At 42.8% G+C, this 19,274-nt stretch overlaps 2 protein-coding genes across 6 annotated transcripts in view; one reads left to right on the top strand and one right to left on the bottom strand.

Moving 5' to 3' along the window:
• LOC131226068 (uncharacterized GPI-anchored protein At5g19250) overlaps positions 1-16,241 on the top strand; it is a 36,904-nt gene extending 20,663 nt beyond the window's left edge. Inside the window, exon 2 of the mRNA XM_058221741.1 lies at positions 15,626-16,241. Within this exon, the coding sequence (XP_058077724.1) occupies positions 15,626-16,146 (521 nt within the window). The 3' untranslated portion in view covers positions 16,147-16,241. The remainder of the gene's footprint in view (positions 1-15,625) is intronic.
• A 2,165-nt stretch (positions 16,242-18,406) lies between these two features.
• The window catches only part of LOC131226067 (preprotein translocase subunit SCY2, chloroplastic), a 77,863-nt gene continuing 76,995 nt past the window's right edge, over positions 18,407-19,274 (bottom strand). For 2 of the 5 annotated variants that reach the window (XM_058221735.1, XM_058221740.1), the window contains exons 13-14: positions 18,981-19,101; positions 18,407-18,871 (exon numbers count right to left, since the gene is read on the bottom strand). In XM_058221735.1, the coding sequence (XP_058077718.1) occupies positions 19,012-19,101 (90 nt within the window). In that variant the 3' untranslated portion in view covers positions 18,407-18,871; positions 18,981-19,011. The remainder of the gene's footprint in view (positions 18,872-18,980; positions 19,102-19,274) is intronic. The other 3 variants (XM_058221736.1, XM_058221739.1, XM_058221738.1) reach the window with 3 other exon arrangements.

Genomic DNA, 19,274 nt, shown 5'->3' with positions numbered 1-19,274 from the left:
GTCTCGAGCTAGATGGACCCAATAGTTGATTACCTCTAGGAGGGTAAGCTGCCTGAAGATCGACTCGAGGCGCGTAGAATCCGGTCCAGGTCAGCCTGATACACCATGGTCGGGGGCACCTTGTATAAAAAGGGATTTTCTCTTCCCCATCTCAGGTGCCTCCGACCTGACGAGATCGAGTACATCCTAAGAGAAATTCATGAGGGTATTTGTGGCAACCACTTTGGCGGCCGCACCCTCACCCATAAAGTCATCTGGCAAGGATTTTTTTGGCCAACCATGCAGAAAGACGCCCAGCAATACACCTAGAGGTGTGACAACTGTCAACGGTTCGCGGCAATACCTCAGCACCCACCTGAGTAGCTGACCCCCATGCCCGGGCCATGGCCCTTCGCCTAATGGGGGATTGACATCATCGGTCCTTTGCCAATTGGCCAGGGGCAGACCAAGTTCGCAGTCGTCGCAGTTGACTACTTTACTAAGTGGGCCAAGGCCGGGCCCCTGGCCAAGATCACCAAGTAGAAAATGATCGACTTCGTCTAGAAAAGCATCATGCGTCGGTATGGAATCCCACACAAGATTGTCTCAGACAATGGGAAGTAGTTCGACAATGACAGATTCCAAGGTGTGTGAGAACCTCATAATTTGAAACGTCTACTCGTCACCACGACACCCCCAACCTAATGGTCAGGTCAAGGCGGTCAACAAGATCATTAAGAACCACCTCTGGACCAAGCTTGTGAAGGCTAAAGGGGCCTGGGCAGATGAGCTTCCCCATGTTCTTTGTGCATACCGAACCACTGCCCAAGCGGCCATGGGAGAAACCCCATTCTCCCTGGCCTTCAGAGCCGAGGCCGTTGTCCTAGTCGAGATCGGACTCCCAATTGCTTGGACCCGCTCCTACGACGAACATCAAAACGCTGAGCAGATGGCACTAGACCTCGACCTGGTTGGAGCAAAGAGGGAGTAAGCCCAACTCAAGGTTGTAGCTCGGCAGCAACAGGTTGCCCGGTTCTACAACTCTAGAGTGAAAACGAGAAGGTTCCTAGCTGGGGACTTGGTCCTACGCAGAACATTCCAGAACACTAAAGAACCTGGCTCAGGAATTCTAGGGCCGAACTGGGAGGGGCTGTGCAAAGTAACAAGCACAAGCCGACCAGGGACGTATCGGCTCGAAGATAGGGATGACCTCTACCGCATCCATGGAACGCCGAGCACCTGAAGATCTACTACCCGTAAAGGCCGATCAGGTCTAGGGGCAAAATCTACATACCTGTTGTTTAGAATCTATAATAAGCGACTGACCAAGTCGGGATCCGCATGTTTCCTTCAAAATCTACAATAAAAATCCCGAGGTCGGGAAATTTTACTTTCTACTCTTTATTTACAAACGTTCAACCTACATGAATCTACTAAGGGCTTCCCTTAGTGCAAGGGAAAAACAACACTCACAAACAGTTCGATACTTAGAGAAGAGGTTGGATCGTTGATTAAATCTACTACATGGCCTACTGGGGACTTCCCTTAGTACAAGGGAGGAATAGTCCCCGATCAGTCGCCTGACCCTTAAAAAAGAGGTCGGACCGCTAACTAAAAACACTACTTAGACTGCGCGATCTACAATAAGGACCCCTTGATGCAAGGGGGAACGATACTTCTAAAGCAAGCTGCTCGATCCTCTATAAGGGAATTAATGCAGCTCGCCCATTTACTCTATGAAAACAAGAATCATCGCAAGGGCCTAAGTATTGACCCACGAGCTCTTGCACGGCCAAAAGGCTTGACCTGCTAACAAGTACTAGACCGACCTAATAAGCCTACTCAGAAAATTCACTCGCAACAATCGTTAAAACAAAAGCACATTCTCTTCATTAATAACAAAAGGGGGTACATATAGGTGTCAAACGAAAAATCGTTACAAGGAGGAAATCGGATCAGTGCTCCTCCGAGGTTGGCTGCTCGGCTTCGGGAGGAGTGGGCTCTTTCGTAGGACTATCCTCGAGAGAGGTCAAGTCGAGTCCGGGATACAATTCCTTAATGTCCTTGAGGCACTTGTTATACCCGAGGCCGAAGAGTGCGTCCCTATCTTCTTCAAACTCCTTGGAGGCTTTAAACTCCTCCACGACCACCGACCTAGTCCCTAGAATAGCTGCCTGGACTTCCTTCAGCTTCACCCCGAAGTTGTGCCTCGCCTCGTTCAGCTCACTCTTCCACCTCGCACCGCTCTCCTGAGCCTCCCTAAGAAGTGATTTCAATGCTTCCAGCTCGGCCTTTGCCCCCTCCGCCTGGGCTTTTAGAGTAGTGACCTCCGATCGGAATTGCTCGGACTCGATGGTCTTCCGCACAAGGGTCGCCTCCACTTCTTTGCACTCTGTCTCGACATGCAGTATCTCGCGACGAGCGTTTAAGAGGACAGGGCCAAATTGAAATAACAAATCCACATCAGAAGGGGAAAATAGGCTCATAAGTAATGAAGGTGACTATTGAAAAGAAAAATGCTCTTCCTTGTAGCAGAGCGCTGCCATTTGACCCAAATCGGCCGTCGGAGGCAGCTCCATCACCCTGGTAAACTCGACGTTAGGAACGTGCTGAGATATACAGGGCATAATGCTCTCTGTTGTAGCCAAGACGGATCGGAGGGATCCCTGAGCCTCGGCAGCTCGGCTGCTAGATGGATTGCCCGCCCGAGCCTCGGAGCTAGTAGCAACCCGAACTCAGGAGGTTGGGCCTCAATGACAGGGGCCGCCTTCATAGCAATCTCGACTACCTCAGAGACCGCTGATAGGTCTGAAGGGGTGGTAACAGGAATAGTGGTAGCACTGGTAGGGTCAGTGTTCGTGCTCGCCCGACCAACAGAGGATGAAGAGGCAGTAGCCCCCTTCTTCGGAAACGACCTTTGCTTCTTTGGGGCCACCTCGGTCATAACAAGGGCTTTGCGCTTTGAGCGGTTCTGATCAGGCGTTTCTACATAGCAAAAGGAAACAATCAGCAAGCAGACAAGAAGGAAATAAATTCGACTATTTCCTAAGAGTATACCTGAAATGGACAAGGTGAGACCTGATTTGAAAAGCAGGTCGGGCGTAATCAACCTCTTCCAAGACCTCAACTTGGTGTTTACTGACCTCGCCCCAGCTATCAAAGCACGCTTCGCCTTGCCCACTCTAGCGGGGTACTTGGAAAGAACTGCCAAAAAATGATCACAATCAGAGAAAAAAAAAGAGGGGGAGAAAAAAACATAAGTTAAGGAAAATGTGTTCGGATATACCGACCTGGTTTAGCAAAGCGTGTTGGGACTCGAGGACGCAGCTTGGGAGCTCCTGAAAACTCCCGATCTCCCGACGCCCAGAACCACTTACTCTTCCAGTTCTTGTTCAAGGTCGAGGCATCTGTGATTATGGCCTTGCCAATCCTTGGCTTAAGTAGAAAAATAATACCAGGGTTGGACTTCACCTGGTACAAGTGGAGAAACTCACTCATGGTCAGCTCGGGTTGGTCGAGCTCAGACCAGAGAATGAATGACCCCACCAACGCCCTCTATGTGTTTGGGATTATCTGCCTAGGGGCTAACTCCAGGTGCAAGACGACTTTCCTCACTATACGTTGGCGAGGAAGCCTCAAGCCGCACTAGAGGGCGACCAGGAATATGGCTACCTCGCCGTCCCGGGGCTCATTCGGAAACTCGCCAAGTACGGGAGCTCGGAGTACACTACATAGTCTAGAATGTGATACCCCGACCTAATTCGTACCAGGTCGGCCTCCGTCGACTCGACTAGCCCCTTTTCTTTCGCCTCTGACGAGGATCCACTAGCCTCCTCCGTGGCCGGGACAGCCCCTTCAACGTCCTCTGGTTGCTCAGCCGAGGACCGGGGAGCCATCCTCGACTCGCGGGACACTTAGAAGTCCCTGTCACTCATAATCATTAGCGGTGAGGGTGGGTTCGACATAGGGGTAAGATCATCTGACCCACCATCACGCTGGGACGATTCCCCCCGCTAGTCCGATGATCTCAACATTCCCCTTTTAAGCGGATAGCCAACGGAAGCTGGAACTCGGAAGAAAAAAGAAAAATGAAGAGGGGAGGAGGAGGACAGGAACAAAGCTCACCAGAGAAGAAGAGGCTGGAAGTCGCCGGAAATTGCCCTAGTCTGAGGAGAGCAGAGAGAGAAGTAGAGAGACGACAGAGCAAATAGCTTGAAATGGTGCTAGGGCACCCCCTTTTATAGGTGGCTCAATTGCGCAGCATTTAATGCCCACACTCATTACGCAGCCAAATCGGTGCCTCGATAAACGTGCTCAAACACATGGAGCTCTCCACTCGCCAATTGCCCTCTCTCCAGAAGATGCCACGCGTCGACACCCTGTAGGCTAAAAGCCGAGCAAGCGTGCTGCTAGTGCACGTGACCTCGAGCAACGCGCATTCTCTCGAGCACACCGTACCATGATTACAGATACGCCCCGATTCTTGTGCACGCCACCTCATCCAGCATTAACGACAAGCTGACTTGACACCCTGGGCACAGAATAGTCCGACCTCGTTATTACCGACATGCTCCACGAGCCCTCTGCGCGATCTCGGAAGTAGGGGGGCTTACTGTTGTGGGTAAAAATGGACTGGTTAATAAGATGAGGTCAGGTCAGACATATATGCGAACTGTAAAATTACTCAATGACAGTTATGATGAAGATCCTAGCTCAAGCAGGAAAGGAGCTCGAGCTCAGCCATGGTAAAAACCTTGGCCCTGTCCCCGACCTGAGCGAGGAAGCAACTCGGCCTCAATAGTTTAGGGCAGGTTGGTGGATTGGTTGTCCACTGAGCACCATGACCATGATTCACCAAAGAATCTATGTCGGCAAGCCAACCACCGGAGCAGCCGTATAGGTTACCTTAGATTCTCCACCTCGGCTACCCACTATACGCCTCCTCTAGTTCCGACCTGGCCCCGACCGACTTTACCCAAAATCCCAGCCAGGGGTTTCTAAAGTCGATTATAACACGGATCTCCCCGAGATCTCAGCCGAAGGACTCGGAAGATATCTGCAGTATCCTTGGAAACAAATCCTTCTCGGGATCCAAATCCTACTACAATACGCTCTTACTAAACAGGGAATATCCCTCTACGTTATCGCCTCTCCTCACCTATAAATAAGAGCACCCCCAATGGTGAAAGGTACGCACAATCTTAAGCCTAAAGCCCTATTCACGATCAACCTCAGATTCCCTACCTGACTTAGGCATCGTAGGCTCCCCTGTTGCAGCCAGGGTCTCCTTTGTCCACTCCTTGTGCAGGTATCTGAAAGGTCCAGGGAAGGCTACCCAGATTTCTGCATCAACAATGCACATGATCATTTCATATGATATAACACTACCCATGCAGGGTCTATAACAATCAACATTCATCATTTCATATATCAATTGCAATATGAGTTCATATATAAAACTATAATGCATACACAGCGTATGCATTGGGGTGATGCACATGATCCTATTCCTAGTGTACCACATATTAGAGGAAGTAGCATACTGTGTACTTGTTCCTGCACCAGGTGCCAAAGCGACCCAAGATCTATGTAACCATGCATTGATCATTGTCACATTGGCATGTGTGCAGTGTGTTACAGCACCATCCAGGGAAACGATGCTGTTCCTGGTCCAAATCAACCAATATTACTCATATCATCATATCCTGTCCCCCATGACACTCACACTGTAAAGGTAACATGAGTATCGTTCTCTCTATTCAAGTGCTTGAAGTCTATGCTAGATGGATTGGAGAAGTTGAGACATTATTTTTTGTGGCAAGGCTTGGAAGATTAAAAAGAATTTTCATCTTCTTAGTTGGAAAGAGGTTTGCAAGTTGATTGTGGAGGTGAAGCCGTTATTAAAGATCTTGAAACCATGAATATGGCTCTTATTTGGGAATGGCTTTGGAAGCTTGGATCTAAGGAAGGAAGGTTATGGAGGGAAATAGTAGTGACAAAATACGGGTTATCCAACGGTGGCTGAAGGGTGGAAAGCTTGTCCTTATACCAGGCTTCTGGATTATGGAAGGCAGCGGTTTAATTGAACATTGGTTCCACAAATGTGTTTTCTTTTCCTAGATTAACTCATATTGCTCAGAGATATTTTGGTGAAGGATTCATATCCATTTGTAGCAGTGCTATGGTCTCCCCCTTGTAGGAGGAATTTTCTTAGATGAAGAGATTGCGAAACTTCTTGGCCTGTTGAAGGACAAAACCCCCGTAGTTCAGGATGCAAACTCTTTGATTTGGCATGTGCACAACTCAATTTGGTTCTCAATTAGATCTTTTCATCCTTTGATGCTTGGTGCATCTCTTGTAATCATCTGATGTAGGACATGGCACAAATACATTCCTAGCATGGTTGGACTAAAAGAAGGTGAACCATAACTTGGCCATAACTTTTGATCCGAGTATCATTACGAGACACACAACCTATCAATTTTTACTGCAATGGGCCATTTGGGGTGAGCCGACCCAGAAGGTGGGTCGCATCTGTCCGTTTTGCAAGAAAATGTGCGTTTTTTTAGCTTAAAAATGGAATTTTAGGAAAAGCTACTATTTTTAGTAATTTCGATTTTTGTAGTTTTTCCTTATTTTTAGAGTTTCAGATTTTCTTCCTTTTTTAGAAATAACTTGTAATCATGCCAGGACTCTTCTAGCAAAAATTTAGTTAGAATTTTTATTTTTAAAAATTGAGCTTTAGAAGAGTTTTATTAGAATTAGGACTTTTATTAGAGTTAGAATTTTGCTATTTTTGGTAATTACGAATTTTGATTTTTTTTTCTTTAGTAATGGTGTAATTGGGACACATACACATTAGACAATTATTGATTAATAAAATTCCGAATTTCCATTTTTTTTTTCTTGTGGATTCAAGAAAATACCTTGTGGATTGAAGGTTTCAATCAATTGAGGGAGACATTAATCTTTCTCATTATCTCTTCACGCTCTTCCTTGCATCATCAGCCCATCATGTATCATCGTTGGTTTTATGGTAGTGCTCGAGTGGTGGCATTTGGGTAGTTAGTGGGTAATAAGAGAGTGCTTGATATTGATAATTTGCAAAGAAGATCTTTTATTCTGCCTTTCTAATCTGTACGTAAGAGGCGGAATTAGTGGACCACCTTTTTATTCATTGCTCCTTTGTTTGTAAGGTTTGAGATCTTTTTTGGGAATGTTCCATATCACCTAGGTGATGCCTGGATCGGCTATGGAGCTTATTTGGGCCTGGCATCAAGGGAGAGTCCTTGTGTGTATAGAATAGCGGAAAGGGGAAAGTAGGTTAAGTAATGTGAACAATGTTCATTTTGGGGGTTTTTCAGGTTATTTGGGGGAATCGTAATATAAGGGCCTTTCAGAATAAAAGTTCTTTGGTTCCAGAGGTTATTAGGGGGATTAAGTGGAATTTGGCAGGTTGCACTTCTTTTGTTAAAGAAGTTAAATATGTGCATCTTTTCTCTTTCTTTGAGTTGTAGTTATATTGTATTCTTTTGCGCGCCTAGTGTGTTTCTTTAAAAATTGCTTTTATCTAAAAAAGAAGAAAAAAGAAAAAAGAAAACTTACATCACCTTCCTCCAATTTCTCTTAAAGAGGCATTCTTTATGATAAGCATGTGGCTAGTTGTCATCTTCGCCACATTTCATGATTTTTTTCCCCCTAAGAAGCAACACAAATTATATTAAAGAAGTGTTGAGATAGCACAACTCCAAACCAAGTTGAAACAAAAACTCCTTAAAAGAGCAAGGAACTATCTTTCAACCGCTTTGTACATTTGGCCCATTCTACTAAAAACAATGAAGCTCTACTATAAAATATTTCTTTTGAACTGATCTTATTTCGAAAGCATCTTCCATTCCTCTCTCTCCAACTAGCCCACAAGCTAGCCAAAAGGCCAAGTCTCCAAAAACCCAAAGCCTGCTTATGCAAAACCACCCAATGCCATGCCATTAAAAGGTCACCAATTGATCTTTAGCACGACCCAATCCATGTTGAATCTTCGTCAAATTCCACTCCACACCTTCTCATAAAGTGGCAATGGATAAAAAGATGATTCACCGACTCCACACTTGCCATGCGCATGGTACAAACATTTGGTATTACCATTGACTACTTTTGCATATTATCTACCATTAGGACCTTCTCGTTACCCCCCATATATATAAAAAAAGGACCTTCTCCTTACCAACCAACCATTCAAAGCAGCAACTTTCAAGGGAGCCCCATAAGTCCAAACATATTTGGCCTTTTCCTCATTGCCCTTTAAAGAACCATAAAGGACAGCATAAAGGACCAAAACATATCGGAGTTATCCCTCTGCCAAATCAATTTGTCAATCTCCCCCTCAATCAACCAACATAATTAACACAATTGAATTCCATTTAGTTATGCCACAAGCTACTCCACCTCATCATCAAGAAGAGCTCTTCAGTAAGGAGGAAACCAAATGACCTTACCCCTGATATGAGAAAAACATCGCGTCATCTTGATAATAGTCCTTGGCGAGAGGCGAGCCGAACGCGGGAACTCCTACAAGTAGCAATCACCAACCAAAGAATCTTCCCAAAATTGGATTTTCTCACCATTACCAAGAGAGAAATTGATGTTCTCCAAGAACTTTGCATTGTTAGAGAGCATCCCTTTCTAAATAGATGAAGCTTTATACGTAGAGGAAATCTAGTGAACCATTCGCCATATTGGCGACTGTACTTGTTCACCATGACCTCCCTCCATAATGCTTCCTCCTTAACTCCAAATCTCCAATGCCACTTTCCAAGAACTAAATTCATCAACTTAAGATCTCTAATGTCTGCCCCTCATCTTCAAACGGCCTACACACTTTCCCCCAATTTACAAACATGAAACATTCCGTCCTTCGAACCTTTCCACACGAAATCCCTTCTCATTTTTTTCCCCCTAAATGATTGAGCCCTAAATATTGACATGAAATAAATTGGGAGATTGCACAATGCAACTTTAATGAGGGTAATACGGTCGCCGAGAGAAATTTCACCCTTTCACTTGGCCAATTTCCTTTCAAACGTCTCAATCATCGTGTCCCATAATGAATAGCCGGCCTTTCCAATACAAAGCGGAAAACCGAGGTACTTGGATGGGAAAAATCTTGTCACACCCTCACCAACTACTTTGCTTTAGATAGCCGAATATCTAACATCTCACTTTTGGCGATATCAACTTCTAAACTTGATACCACTTCAAAGGATATGATATGACCATTCTTATCTTGTTAACCTTTTCAACTTCGGTATCACAAAATAAATTGTGTCATCGGCAAACTAAAGATGGCTTATTGGAGCAAATTGATTTCCCACGCTGAACCCACTATACAAGCCTATTTCCTGCCTGTGAACCAGCCTCCTACTCAATGCTTCCGCAATCACAATAAAAAGGAAGGAAGAAAGCGGGTCTCCTTGCATAATACCTCTAAAACTATGAAAGAAACCTTTTGGGGATCCATTAATGAGCACCAAGAATCTAGCTAAGCTTACACACTCCATTATCCACTGCCTCCACTTATTACCACACTCGACCCAGCTTAGCATATTAGTATAAAAAGCCCCAATCGACATGATCATAAGCCTTCTCAATATCCAACGTATACACAATACATTTCATCCCACTTTGGTGCCTTAGGTTGATACATTTGTGAGCAAGCAATGCATTATCTAATAAGTGGCGGCCCATCACAAAAGCTAGCACTTCGTCAAGAATTTTATACATCCCACAAATAAGACTAATAGTTTTGAAGTCCCCCAATATGTCTACACTTGATACTTAGGGATGAAGCTATAAACGAAGTCCCCGATCTATTGAAGGCCTCCCGTCTTTCAGAAAATTCAGTTGAGAAGCTCATCACAAGCCCTTTCACAAGATTTCAAGAATCCGGAAAGAATGCCATTGGGAAGCCGTCTAGACTTCTCTACCCATCGAAAACATAGCCATCTTGACTCGTTCCTCTGAAAAAGGAGCTTTAAAGGATGCGGCCTCATCAGACGATAACAAAGATAGATTGTCAAGTTTGGGCCTTCTCCAATCTTTAACTAATAACGGATTCTTGTAAAAATGAACCACTTCCTCGCAAACTTGATCTTTTTCTTTGACCCTTTTTCCTTGCACAACTACCCCACTCATCTTGTTAAATCTAATCTTCACACTTGCAATACTATAGAAGTGTTGCGGAAAAACACCCGCACACGATCGATGTAGGACAAGCCAAACCACAAAAAGAAAATGGTCAGACAAAAAGTCAAAGGGCCAAACAAAAAAAACAAGAGACAAGAGGCAAAGAGATTTACGTGGTTCGACAATGTGCTTACGTCCACGATGCAGCAACACAACTTTCTTCTTCACTAAAACAAGAGAACAAAAATACAAGACTTACCTCTCTCCTACTCTTCCTCTATACAAGAATGCTCCCACCAAGGAATACTTAGAAGATGGATGAATTTAATACCTCATCTCGTTGCTCTACTTTATATGGATAAAAAAAAAAAGAAAAAAAAAGAGCAAGTTGTGAAACCTAAGAGGATTAGGCTTGGCCACAACATAAGATATGTATTTACATACGTACATAGGAGAGCAACGAGAGAAACATCTCCTTACGAAAGACATCTTAACATGTGGAGATGCATGTTACCATCTTAACATTTATTACTCAACCTGGATGTTTTATTGAAGAAAAGAACAAGAATGTAGTTTGTCGGCTGGACAAATCATTTTACGATTTAAGGTAGGTGCCAAAGTGTTAGTACAAGTGATTTGATTCCTTCAATGGGAACTTAGAATTTCAGAGGTGTGAGGCAGACAATTGTGTATATGTTTGCAGCTATGACAATGTTGGCTTTATTATTTTGTTATTGTATGTGGATGGCATGCTGGTTGTAAGTACTAATAGAGATATCATTGCAACATTAATAGCTCGTTTGGTTAGGGAATTCGATATGAAGGATTTTGTGCCGTTAATCAGATTCATGGGATGACCATATTTAGAGAGGAAGAATAGGAAAACCTGGATAACCTGGAAGGATTATGTTGAAAGAGCTTTGTGTTGCTTCAACATGTAAAATTCTAACTAGTTAATACTCTGTTCCCTGTTAGTTGCGAGCTGTCTTCATATCAGTGTCTTAGCACAAAAGCAGAGAAGGCAGATGTCTCAAATGCTATATTCGTTGGCAAGGAGCCTTATGTTTGCTGTAGTGTGCACTAGACCAGATATTGCACAGGTAGTGAGAGCAGTCAACAATCATTGGACTATTATGAATTGGATCTTTCTTCACTTGAAGGGTACTTCTAAGGTAGAAATTTGTTATAGTGACCAATTGGTAAGGTTCGTGGATGCAAATTATGCAAGAGATCATGATAAAAGATCTACCACAAGTTATGTTTTCTCTTTAGCCGACGTGATTAGTTGGATGTCAAGATTGTGGTTGGTAGTGGCCTTGTCTATGACAGAAGTAGAGTATATGGCAATTGCACAAGCATGTAAGGAAGGTATTTGGTTGAAAAAGTTGTTAGAAGAATTGATGGTGATTCATTGTGATAGTCAGAGTGCATTACACTTGGCTAAGAAGCCAATATTTCATGCGTGAACTAAGCACGTCGATGTTCAGTATCACTTTGTTTGCAACATGGTGGAAGATGGACAAATCTCATCACAAAAGGTTAATACCAACGACAATGTAGTGGACATATACCAATAAAACCTATTACAAGGGAGATTTTTTTGGTGGAGGGGCTTGTTGTTACGTTGTGTTTGGTGACATGTGGGTAGTTAGTTTGAGAGTTTTTTACACTATCAGAGAAGCTACTCTTCAAATAAGAGAATGTTAAGGCGGTGATGTGCGTTGCTATGTGTCTCTACTAGTGAAAACGTATCCCATAAAGAGACGTTTCTCTCATTGCTCTCCCGTGTACTTATGTACATACGTACGTATATTATGGTGAAGCATAATTCTCTTAGGTTTCAACACTTGTTCTTTTTTTTTTTTTTTTTGTGATCCATATAAGATGGAGCATAGATAGAGCGGTATTCCATTCATTCATCTTTTAGGTATTCCTTGGTGGGATTTCTTCTACATACGAAGAGTAGGAGAGATGTAAGTCTTGTATTTTTGTTCTCTTATTTTAGTGAAAAAGAAAGCTCTGTGTTTCGGCTCCGTGCACATAGGCATATTGCCGAATCACGTAAATCTTTGTGCCTCTTGTGTCTTTTTTTTTGTTTGGTTATTTTGCTTCTTGTTTGGCCCTTTTTCTTTTTGTGGTTTATCTTATTCTACATCGATCGTGTGTAGATGTTTTTCCGTAATAATTGATATTAGAGACAAAAGGTTGAGAAGTCTTTTAACATAAGATTAGTGTTGCCGTTTATGTTTTAGACGGTTGAATCAAATACTACCAAATCCGAGGTGCCAAAGTTCGACGGATCCATTTACACATTGTGGAAACCAAAGATGAACACTGTGTTGGTGAAGGAAAGCCGTGCAATTGTGATAGAAGGAAAATAAAAGAAGCCCACAGAGATGAAAGACAAGGTATTTGAGGAGAAAAATTAATTGTTATGGCAGATCTTCTTTTTAAACTAGATGATTTGTTATTGTTCAACATGTCCGTTCAAACCACTACGAAAGGTTCGTCGGAAAAATTGTGAAACTTGCATGAAGGAAGGGTCCTCTTTGCAAGAATACTTGAATGGATTTAATACCTTGATTAATAGATTGGCAATGATCGATTTAAACATTGAAGATGAAGAAAAGATTGCACTTCTGCTTTAATCAATGCCAAATTCCTAGGATAGTTTAATTATGAATCTTAGCAATGATCCATATCTCAATACATATTTGACTCTGTCCATGTTGCTTACCGAAGATTTCTGCTGCAAAAAAAACATGAGGGATTTGTCGGTGATCCTATGATGGTTGGAGGAAGATCCACTGAGAAAGGTACCAATATGAGAGATCAGATGAGATCCAAATCGAAAGGGCATAAAATCAGAGTGTTGGAATTGTGGAAAAAACGGTCACTTCGTGAAAGCAAATTAGGAGAATTGCAAACTTGATTTGTAAGATCAAGTATTGGATTCAAATGGTTCCCAAAGAAACATTGTTAGAAAAGGCAATTCATGCAAGAACAAGGAAGCGTTGTTGACAATAATTCCAGAAGAGTATCTGAGCCATCAATTGATTTTATATTCAGACACTTTGTTCATATGCCATCAATTGATTTTATATTCAGACACTTTGTTCCATATGACTCCATACATGAATTGTTTCTACACATATCAATCATGTGATGAAATTGTGGGGGATTAGAAATGTCAAAATTATTGTTTGAGGGTATCACACATACAATTTCTAGTGTGCGACACATACCAAACGTATGAAAGAGGATTCTTTCATTGAAAAAGTTTGATAAAGATGGCTACAAATATTTTGGTGAAAAGGGTCGATTGGAGATTGTAAAAGGGGTGATGGTAGTTGCGAAGGGAGAGTTAATGGGCAATTTATATTGTTTGATTGGAGATACTGTGGTTTTGCATTGCCCGCATCGATCATGTGCGATTGTTTTTCCACAACAGAAAGAACTCTGTTTTTGTCTCCCTCTTCAAGTCATGTAGCTCTTGATCATTGCTTCCATTTAATCTCTTCTTCTTTCAAATGGCATGAATAATTTTGTGTCAGTTTCTTCCAGAGAGAGAACTCCTAAGGGTTACCACTTCTGCCTTCAAATCAAGATCATGGATGCTACCCAAAATGTTTTCAATTTCTCCTTTTTCCAAAAACGTTACCCAAAATGAGTCTCAACTTCTTACCCAACTGGAATCCTACAATGGCCTTGACATTAAGAGATGTCCATCAATCTTCTACAATAGTAGAAAACCTTTACCTCTATCCACATGAATTCAAACCTTAAAATGCTTAGGCCCCGATTCCTCCTCATTTACTTTCAACAATATTGGGTAGTGATCAGACACAAGTTTCAGCAGCCCACATAAATGAACAAGGCGTTACCGTCCGAAAGTAAAAATTGCTCAATTCTTGATACCACCGCCCTACTTGGCCATTTGACCATGTGAATTTCCCTCCTTCCATAGGCAAATCAACCAGCTCATTTGCAGTCACCCAGTTGGAAAAATTACGAATACTGCGATTGATTCTGCCCATCGGAGCTTCTCAAAAGAAAACCTAATAACATTAAAATCAGCTTCTCAAAAGAAAACCTAATAACATTAAAATCACCACCAATGCATCAGGGACGATCAACTCTAGCCTGGGCTCCATTTAACTCTAACCAGAACTCCTCCCTCTTTGCTGCAACATTTGGCCCATAAACTGCTGCGAATAGCCACTTCTCACCCAAAGAGACCCCTTCCAACAGCACCAAGAGGGAAAAACTCCCTCCCCACAAGCTCTCTTTTTTCTGTTTTCATGAAAGAAAGACTTGCAATGAATTATGCTTTATACCAATCAATGGTCTCATCGCCGCCATTACGGGTTTCCATGCATTCCTTCTCAAAACAAGGACCTGGTTGGGCGTCAGGATGCTCCTCTTTAATGTCCTTTGTTTCTAAGGGTTAACATACTCTTGGACCTAGATCTTATGTACCCATGAAACCTTGTTCTGCATTGGTGTTGTCACATTACTCATATTGTGGGCTTAGGAAAGCTCTTGTTATCTTCTTTCACAAATTTTCTATAGTATCAAAATATTCGTACTTTCAGATATAATTTTAACGAGTATTTGGCGAAATGATGCAAAAAGCCATCGCTGGGGTTACACAATTCTCTTTATTGCATTCATGGTACTGAGTGGAATCTATGATATGACAATCTTCTAAATGTTCTGCTTTTTTTAACAAAGCATGAAAGCTCTACCAAAGCATATTGATACGTTAGTCTTGCAAGCATGGATCCATGTAAATGCAAGATCTCATCAACTTTCCGAGTCCGAACCAAATCTTGTTTTCCAGCCATTTGGTATCCAGGCAAATCGATTTCTGAAAGAAAAACCCAAAAACTTAAGAGAGCAGATGGTGCATTCTCGCAAAATTTACCTGTAAGAACATTGACGTGATGTTCTGTAATGTTCGGTGCAGCATCGGAGCCTATTCTAGTAGATTCTTCGATGGGGAGCGTTAAACATAAATATTCTAAGTTGTTAAGCTCTATTTCGATACGTCTTTCCAGGCCTGTGGATTATGTGGCAAGAGCATCCCATGCATCAGGATCTAGGCTCTCATGATGGGAATTTTTTCTTTTTGGAATTAATAAAGCTGTCTATTCTATTAAAAAAAAATATTCCACACTGGTTGGATGATCTCAACTGCCAATTGAAGAAGAAAATAGGTTCAACCATAGTTAATGGGCAGAAATCCTTCAAATCTGTGGCTAGGCTAATCTGACAAGTGTTTTGTTTTTTCTACGGCCTGCCTGTCTGATGAATAGTTCTGCATGTTTGTAGATAGGTGGTTGATAATTAAAACTTGTGTGTTTAAGACTTCATCCTTCTTTTGTATATTCTTTTTTTCTTTTTTCTTTTTTCCTTTTTCTGTGTTTTTATTTTAACAGGAATGATGCAATCCCACCTGCAGATGCCGAAGAGAAGCTTCTTCAAGGTATCAACAGCTACCGGGCATCCATAAACCTGTCAGTTCTGATTGAAAACAAAAACGCCGACTGCTTAGCGGGACAAATAGCCAATCAGTTTGAGAACCAACCCTGCACCAACACCACCGGCGCCAATACCGTTCCCGGGACAGAGAACCAGTTTCCCAACTTCCCGCAACTTCTAGCTCACTGTCATCTCAATGTAACCAATACGAGAGACGGAGTCATAATGCCCGCTTGCGTTCCTAACCTCGACTCGAGCCTTGTACTCTCCAACTTCACGCAGTCCCAGTACTCTGAGAATCTGAACAGCAGCCAGTTCACTGGAGTGGGAATTGCTGCCGAAGAGGACTGGATTGTTGTTGTTCTCAGCACGAATACGTCTGATGGGAGTTATGCAACGGCGACGAACACGAATGCGGCTGGTTTGATTCACAAGGTTGGTTTGCACTTTCATTTGCTTTCTTTGTTGTTGGGTTTGTTCTTGATGGCTGTGATGAGCTGAAGTGCATGTGTTTGTTGAATTTTGGTATGGTTCTTGTTCTTGATCACTGCTTTCTTATACATGTTTTGGTGAGGATCAGAAGTTTAAAATGACCACGTTTGAGTGTTTTTTTTTTGTTAATATGGAATTTTGATTTTAGTCATAAATCTGGACGGTCCGCTCGACTGGGCCAGAGTCAATGACAGTGTCTTACACTTTCATATGCTTTCAGAGTTTCATAACTTTATATGATTGTGTATCAGGTAGGGGTGTCAATGGACTGGGTTGGCCCGTCTGGCTTCTGGCCTTGGCTTGCCTCAGCCCGAGCTTGGGCTGTAGTATCAGGCCCGAGGGTTGAGTTTGGGCTTAAATTTCTAGCCCCTTTTGAATTCGGGCCGGGCTATGACTAAGACGCCCAAGAGCCAGAAAAGTTAATTCACTCAAGTAAAAGGGTTGCTGGCTCAGGTGGGCCCCATCATGATGTTTATGTGAAATCCACCCTACCAACAGGTGTCACCCTATGTTAGGCCCAGGCCTCAAAATTCATTCCTGTCCGTCCTGCAAGATCGGAAACAGTATGCAGGCAACCCTCACCCTCCATTCTCTCTGTTGGATGGGCCTGATCTTTTGGCTCCAGGCATGTGTTTTGGTGCGGTATTTAATGGTTGGAGTGGATTTATATAACCATTACTGCAGGCCTGTAGATATCAAGGGTAGATGTCTCTATTCCAACCTTTTTTCCTTGTGTGGTCCACTTGAATTACGGGTGATCTTGATTTTTTGCCCATTGACAGTGTAGGATTAAATGTAATAACCAGAGCGGATCTCACATACACATATTGGTGGGCCCACAAAAAATAAAGGTGGGTCCAGAGGAGAGTTATTTCGAGCTCACACTCCACAGCTATTTTCATATCATTATTGGGAACGCGGGTCATGGCTTCGTTGGGCTCCACCTCAGTGTGGATGCTGACCCGAAATCCACTCAGACCATCAGGTGCTCATGGCTCAAAAATCAAATGGAAATAAGCGAACTCTCTTGGTGTGGCCCACTTGAATAACGGATAGGCCTGATTTTTGGGCTCTATCTCTAAATATTGGTGTAGCATTTAATGGATGGATTGGATTTAATGTAATCACCTTGTCAAGGGTGGACATCTTTTGCAACCATTTCCTTTGGTGTGGTGCACTTGGATCATAGATCAAAACGATTTTTTCGCCATTAGCCTAAATGTAGGATTGCAAACCTAGTGGTTGGAGTAGATCTCACATGTGCATCACGGTGGTGTGTGCGTGCATGCTGCCATTTCTTCTTCTTCTTCTTCTTCTGCATTCAGGTGATTTTGTAAACATTCTATATGCTTGGGCTCAGGGGTGGGCCGGGACCTATATAAGCATTTCGGATGGGGCTTAGGTTGAACTATTTTGGCCCATCATGGGCCTCAGTCCGAGTTTGGGCTTACAATGAACAATGGGGTCGGGCTTGGAGTGAGCTTGGCCCGTCTCTAACCAGCCCCATTGACACCCCTAGTAACAACTTCAGAGACAAGATCTGAGGGGGGCCAAATCTGGTACTGCCAAGCTATTGTATCCTTGGTTGCATTAGAGAGTGAGGGTGGCCAAATCTGGACCGTCCATTCAATCCAGCTAAGTTCTCACAGGTCACTGGCTTGAAATTACACTAACCGGGAGGATTTTAACCATCTGGGCAAATCTTACAAAATGTGCAATCAGGATCATTTCAGCTATTTGAATCATTCATGTGGCGGGCACTAGGCTTGGATTCCTTAGGGTTCCAGGAATCACTTCAATCATATGATCCTGACCATCTCATCTCTGGCCAGGAGAATGGATGGTCACGGCTAAGTAGGTCAGGATTGTTCAAGCGCTGGTTGTCACATGATGGACAGTGATCAGGTTACCCAGCCATAGAGAAATGAACTCAGAAAGTGTTCCAGTCCTCTTACGGCATTTGGAACCATGTAGAGTCCCAACTGACCCATCTGGACGGCCCATTTGTTGCAACCCTCTAATCAATGGCCCACCAAAAGCTTCCAGTCCACGGTGCCATATGATGCTATTCTCAGGTTCGAACTGTTGTCGCATCGCACTTGTTAGAACGATAGCTTTGGATGAACGTGAATATATTCCATATGTACATTGGATGAGCTGCAGCAGCATACAATTTAGCATCCAGACATCAAGACCTTATTTTCATTCCGACAAAATCCCTACTTTTTCCGGACTTCACTAAAAGGAAAGAATATGACGACAACATGACTTGGCCATCAAATCAGTTTTAATAATTTGCCGAGTTGGCCACTGATAAAGAGTCTTTGAACTGTGACCGTAATTCCTTAAAAAGACACCTAACTTTAACCTTTCGATTAATGTAAAACCAAAGCCACAAATGCAGTTCAAATTAAAATATTTGTTCTCAGGACCAAGCGGATATGAAAAATGACATTATAAAAGAACGGGTGTTACATTGACAATATTCAGCACCTTCGGATGTGTCTTTGTAAGTTTCCATAAGATATAAATCCTACTGCAGGGTGTGTATAATTGCAAAGGTAGCTATAGCTCGCAGTGGTCTCGACTCTTCAATTGAGACAAGGATCTTCATATGATCGGTGTCCTTGGTGAATATACCTCATCAACATAACCATCCATGAAAATTCAATTATCGGCGAGTACTAGCATGTGAATGGTTGGAACTGCTGCAAAATCAGTAACATCCTCCAACCTTTAAAAAAAACAAAAACAAAAACAGTAGAAAAACAGTAGCACCTGGAAATGACTGAAGGAGCTCTCGTCAGAATGTTGATGTTTTAAAGAGTTTATGGTAGTTATACCTGTGATCGATGTATTATGGACCAATCGATCTTAAACACCGTACCGCCTTAGAACCTTGCTCAAGGTTGGCATTACATTGTATGCTTGGTAGGATCTTCTCAATTCAATTATTGAGCCCACCTGAAGAAGGAAAAAAACAAAAGACAAAACTCAACAGGCTGCAGTTTACTCTTGTTGTTTGTTTGTTACCCAGTAAACTGATTTACACGAGGCACTCTATTAGGTCCCGATGCTTCAGAATGTGAACAGTGTCCTGATGCGCTAGCCCGCATGAATGAAGTTCACCATTCATT

Source organism: Magnolia sinica, chromosome 14 (assembly GCF_029962835.1).
Source record: "Magnolia sinica isolate HGM2019 chromosome 14, MsV1, whole genome shotgun sequence".
Taxonomy (NCBI): Eukaryota; Viridiplantae; Streptophyta; class Magnoliopsida; order Magnoliales; family Magnoliaceae; genus Magnolia; species Magnolia sinica.
The sequence above is the reverse complement of the archived record's forward strand: the minus strand, read 5'-3'. Positions and strand labels throughout refer to the sequence as shown.